This window comes from Ursus americanus, chromosome X (assembly GCF_024610735.1).
Source record: "Ursus americanus isolate L20-20 chromosome X, mUrsAme1.1.p, whole genome shotgun sequence".
In the NCBI taxonomy this organism is placed as follows: Eukaryota; Metazoa; Chordata; class Mammalia; order Carnivora; family Ursidae; genus Ursus; species Ursus americanus.
Window position 1 is genome coordinate 67,021,608 of NC_142164.1, and position 5,597 is coordinate 67,027,204.

The 5,597-nt window shown below is 52.2% G+C and overlaps 1 protein-coding gene across 3 annotated transcripts; it reads left to right on the forward strand.

Annotated features, from left to right (window-relative positions):
• Window positions 1-244: 244 nt before the first annotated feature.
• On the forward strand, window positions 245-4,929 carry PJA1 (praja ring finger ubiquitin ligase 1). Of its 3 annotated transcripts, XM_045795457.2 has the most exons (3): window positions 245-397; window positions 2,318-2,838; window positions 3,403-4,929. In XM_045795457.2, the coding sequence occupies exons 2-3, from the start codon at window positions 2,546-2,548 to the stop codon at window positions 4,487-4,489; spliced, it is 1,380 nt and encodes a 459-aa protein (XP_045651413.2). In that variant the 5' UTR covers window positions 245-397; window positions 2,318-2,545; the 3' UTR covers window positions 4,490-4,929. The 3 variants fall into 3 exon arrangements, with proteins under 3 accessions (XP_045651413.2, XP_045651410.2, XP_045651411.2); XM_045795454.2 differs by having other exon boundaries at window positions 2,318-4,929; XM_045795455.2 differs by having other exon boundaries at window positions 2,644-4,929.
• Window positions 4,930-5,597: the final 668 nt, after the last annotated feature.

Consider the following 5,597-nt stretch of genomic DNA (forward strand, 5'->3'; position numbering starts at 1 on the left):
ATTGGAATTAATCAGAAAGAATTCGTAGATTTCATCTAAAAAAAAAAGAACAGAAGGGAGTATGGCTAAATGTTTAACATTTGTTAAAGCTGGCTGTTGGTTACATTTTTTGCTGTCCTTTTCAGTATCCTTGACGATTTCATCATTTAAAATGAAATAATGCTTTGGGGCCCACCCTGATTTGTCGAGAGCAGCTGCCGCCCCCGCCACATCAAGGGGGCGGGCCCCACCGACGCCACAATCACTTCCTCCGCCGCAGTCGCCGCCCGCCCTGTTGCTGTCTGCCGGGGGAGGAGCTGGATCCAGGAGCAGCGGCTCTGGCGGTCGTGGCGGTCGTGGCGGTCGTGGCGGTCCGAGGGCTCTGCGACTCCTGAAAGCGTGCGGGTGTCAGGACTGGGTGAGTGAAAGGCTGTTTATTTCCTCAATTCATCCGGACGGGGCGGTGGGACAGGTGGCCGGGCATGGGGACAAGGATTGGGGGTCCTCTAGCGAACAGATTTTCAGGCTCGCCCCTCGGGAAGGGGTGGGGCGGACGCAAGACCTGACTGCAGAGTGAGGCCTGTGTCCCCCGGCCTGTATGGGGGCTCCATCCTCCGTCCCCCTGCCCCCTTTCGTGTGGCGCGACCCCCACTTGAATGGCTTTAATCGCTGCTTGAGAGGGGAGTGGTGGTCGGGGCCCTCTCCTCCTTCCTCCCTTGTTGGTCCCTTTGCACAGCACTCCATGGCCTTTCTTCCCGCATTTTGCAGTTGTTTTGCTGAATGGTAAATTGTTAAGATTTTTAGGTAAATATATTATTGTTCCCAGGAAAATAATTGTTGTCAGAAAAACAAATTATTCCCAGGGAGAAACTAGACCCTCACACGCCTTTTCTTTCTTTTTCCCCTTCCCTGGCCATTGGTTTGGATTTGCTGTTTCAGCCGATAACATTTTCCCCGTCCCTCATTATGACATTGCGGCCCCCTCCCCCTCCCCCTCCCCGTGTTTTGCGTGTGTGGGCATGGCACACACACGCATGCATGCATGGCACGCGCGCGCACACACGCACATGCACGCGGGCATACATACATACACACACACACAAACCTTTCACTGCAGCCCCCTCTCCGCAACCCCCATACTCAAGGTTCTGGCACATCCCCTTCCCCTTGCATGCATGGACACACACACATACACACCCTCTTGCACACTGTCACACCCTCCAGTGCCTTTCCCTGCTTCTCACTGCCTGCCACATACACACCTCCAGAAGCAGCCCCCTCCGTCTTCTGCCTCTGTGTGCTCTGGTGAACACACACACACACACACACACACACCCCTTCTGGGGCTGCCTTAGCCCCTGCCTGCCACATACACGCATAAGGATATCCTTTGATTGCTGGCCCCTCTTTCATATGCCACATATGTATATACACACCCCACGCTCTCATTCACACAGTCCTCACAAATGCTCCCAGCCTTGCTCCCTGTCTGCTACATATGTGCGCAGACAGCCCTCCTTTGCTGGTCCCTGCGGTGTGCACACGCACACTCGCATAAATCCTTCTCCAGGGCCACCAACTCCCCTCCCTGCTAACCACCTTTGTGAATTCATGTATTTCTTGGATTGCTGACCCCTGTTCCACCCACCGGCCACCCACGCGTCCCTCTCACGGATGCATTTGCTCACACTGACATGTCTCCATTGTTGCCTCCCATTTTGCTGAACACACGCATGCAGACCGTGGCCACCCCGTCCGGTGCCACCAAACCCTTTCTTGTCGGCCACAGACACGTACACAGGCGTCCCTCCACAGAGTTACAGCCGCTGCACATACAACCACGCACGCGCATTCTCTTTCTGTCACGCTTACACACACCCCTCCCCTCTGAAGCCACCCCCCTGCACCTGTCATTTTCCTACCCACATCCAGAATGGGTCTCATTCTGATACTGACGCCTCTTCCCAATACACCTGCCCCCCTCCCCCTACAAACACAGACTTCTCTTCGCGGCATGATGGCTGGTCCCCCCCTTCCACCTGCCCCTCTCCTCCTGACAGACACGTCGGCACTCATGAACACGTGGTGATCTATATTTTCCACCCTATTCCAATTTGCATTTCTTCTGTCTGTCTGCAGGGCTCAGAAAAGACGCAGACACCCCATAAAATAACCACAGCAGTCTTTCCTCTTCCATGTTGGCATAATTCCCCAGTACTTCCCCCACCTTCCCAGCGTCCAGTCACCCCCCCATCTTCTGTCAGATTCTCCCCTAAGTCTGGCTTTCCTATCAACCCAGTTTTGTAATCATTTTGCCAACATTAAAAATGTGTTCCAGGTCTACACCTGACAGTCACTGGAATGCTACTTCAGGCCTTAGAAGAAAGTGAAACTAATTGTAAAGGCCCCTTATTCTTTCTGTTACCTGCCTGCTGAAGTGGAAATAGATCTCCCTGCTCTTTTATTCCGAACTGATTTGACGTCCCCATCTCCAAAGCTTGTGCAGGGAGCAGGAACCTTTCCACTCGAGCCCCAGCTGTATTGGAAACCCTCCTAAGTCAGAGCCATGGGTCAGGAATCTAGCAAGCCTGTGTGGCCCAAGCCAGCAGGAGGGTATCAGTCCAATACAGGCAGGAGGTATGGAAGAAGGCATGCTTATGTCAGTTTCAGGCCATCCACGAGCCAGCAGGAAAGGATTTCCAGCCAGAGAAAGACGGCATCCGAAGTCCCAATGCACAGATCAGCCCCCAGTCAAACCACCAAGAGGAGCCGGTCCCCCTTTTCCACCACTCGTCGTAGTTGGGAAGACAGTGCGAGCTCTGGAGCCAGCCTGAGTGTTGATAATGAGGACTACTCCAGGTACCCACCAAGAGAGTACAGGGCTTCGGGTAGCAGAAGAGGAATGGCTTATGGACATGTTGACTCTTTCGGGGCAGATGATAGCGAGGAGGAGGGGGCTGGGCCTGTTGAGCGAGCGCCAGTTAGAGGGAAAACTGGCAAGTTTAAAGATGATAAGCCATATGACACAGAGAAAGGGGCAAGGTCTTTGGCTGGGGTGCCCCCGCAGTTCTCTAGCTTTAAGCGTGATGTGAGAGAGGAGCTTGACAAGTTAGACCCAGCCCCTGTGGCAAGACGCTCTGCTAGCAGAGCCGAGTTCCTGCAGCAAAATAGCATGGCCTCTCAGACATCTGCTGAAGGCAAGGTGGCTACCCCTGGCAACAGCCTGGAGAGGCAGAGGCGGGCGCAGAATTTACCTGCACGTCCCAGCAGGGCTCCTGTGAGTATGTGTGGTGGTGGGGAAAACACCCCAAAGAGTGCCGAGGAGCCGGTGGTGAGGCCCAAAATCAGAAACCTGGCGAGCCCCAACTGCGTGAAACCGAAAATATTTTTTGATACTGATGATGATGATGATATGCCACATAGTACTTCCAGGTGGAGGGATGCCGCCAACACTGCCGAAGGCCGCTCCGATGGCCTCGCAAGAAGAGCCAGAGGCGAGACTTCAAGCGGCTACTCTGAGCCGAAGTACCCCGAAGACAAGAGGGACGCCAGGAAGGACCAAGTGAAGCCAGAGAAGGTGCCAAGACGCCGACGAACCATGGCCGACCCCGACTTCTGGACGTACAGCGACGACTACTACAAATACTGTGACGAAGACTCCGACAGCGACAAAGAGTGGACTGCTGCTCTGCGTCGGAAGTATCGAGGTCGAGAGCAAAATCTGTCGTCCAGTGGGGAGAGCTGGGAGACCCTGCCGGGGAAGGAAGAGCCCGAGCCCGAGCCTGAGCAAGTCCGAGGGAACGGCAGTGCAGGCGCCAGCCCCAGCCCCAGCCCCAGCCCCAGCGCCGGGGCCAGTGGCGGTGGCGGAGGTGGCGGCGGCGGCGGCGGCAGCGAACTTGAAGAAATCCACGGAGCGTCTCTTCGGGAAGAGGAGCAGGCGTCCCCCAGAGAAGGTGAAGTTCCTTGGCTCCAGTACAACGAAAATGAGAGTAGCAGCGAGGGGGATAACGAATCCGGTCAGGAGTTTCTGCAGCCTGGAGTGTTCATGCTGGATGGAAACAACAACCTTGAAGACGACTCCAGTGTGAGCGAAGACCTCGAAGTGGATTGGAGCCTCTTTGACGGGTTCGCAGACGGCTTGGGGGTGGCCGAAGCCATCTCCTATGTGGATCCTCAGTTCCTCACATACATGGCACTTGAAGAACGCCTGGCCCAAGCGATGGAAACCGCCCTCGCGCACCTGGAGTCTCTGGCCGTGGATGTGGAGGTGGCCAACCCGCCGGCGAGCAAGGAGAGCATCGACACTCTCCCCGAGATCCTGGTCACCGAAGATCACAGCGCAGTGGGGCAGGAAATGTGTTGCCCCATCTGTTGTAGTGAATACGTGAAGGGGGAGGTGGCAACCGAGCTGCCTTGCCACCACTATTTCCACAAGCCGTGCGTGTCCATCTGGCTTCAAAAGTCAGGCACCTGCCCCGTGTGCCGCTGCATGTTCCCTCCCCCACTCTAAGATCAGGGCTCTTTACTCCTGGTCAGATGATTTTCCCCATCTGAAACCCACAATACTGCAGGAGCCCTCTCAAAATTAACAATTGAAATGAAAGCAGTGATTAATCTACACCTGTTGATTCCTTGTGATTATTTCCAATGTGAAAATGGTTGTGTGCGATTGCATTAAAAATCACATTGTCTATCTTAGAGGTTAGAAAAGGAAGACTAAACCTTCTAAACGCTACTTGAGATTGCAGTAAAAACATACATTTTCTAACCTGAGAGTTGAAATAAGTTGCATTTGTTTTCTTCGGTAGACTATGTTGCTGTTAACCGTAACGTCAAGTTTATCTGTTAACTATGTCCAGAAGGCATCATCATTTCTGTTGCATGTTATGGGTTAATGTTCCTGTAATTGCAGTGCCGTAAAAGCTTATTAAAGTTCTTCTTTTGGTTTTACATGGTATAGTGAAATTGTTTGGTTTTGTCTAAAATGGTGGTACTAAGTGACTTTATAATTGATCCCTTGCACCTGCATCAAAAATAGGGTTTTGTGGATTGTTGGTTTTTTTTTTTCTTGTGTTCCCAACAGTAGGACAACTCGAGTGTCCCTGGAAATGCTGACTTCAACAACAGCAAAAAATTAAGGGTTACGATTTCTAAAAGTAGGATTAAAGTGTATGATTGTCAAACTACTCTAGGGGCAAAGGTCACACAGAGTAAGTACCCTGTCAGTGTGTGAGAAGGAAAGAGACAATGAGAAAGCGTGGTGGAAATAAAGAACAACGGTAGAAACAAATCCAAAATGAGTATGGGGGGGAGGAGTTAAAAATCCCCTTTCAAGAAATAGAAACTCTCAGAGAGGGGTGCCAGGCTGGTTCAGTTGGTAGAGCATGTGACTCTTGATTTCGGGGGTGTGAGTTCAAACCCCATGTCAGGTGTAGAGATCACTTAAAAAAAATCTTAGAAAAGAAACTCTGAGAGGAAATGGGCAACCCCCCCCCAAAATAACAAACAAATCTCTGTGCTGACTGTATACTTTGACACAGTGACACAAAGGATTAGAATAGAAAAATATATGCCAGACAAGTGCTGTGGCAAATATCGATACCCACTTACACAGAGTG

Coding starts and splice junctions, on each gene's coding strand:
- PJA1 (XM_045795454.2), top strand. CDS start 2,546: ATGGGTCAGGAATCTAGCAAGCCTGTGTGGCCCAAGCCAGCAGGAGGG.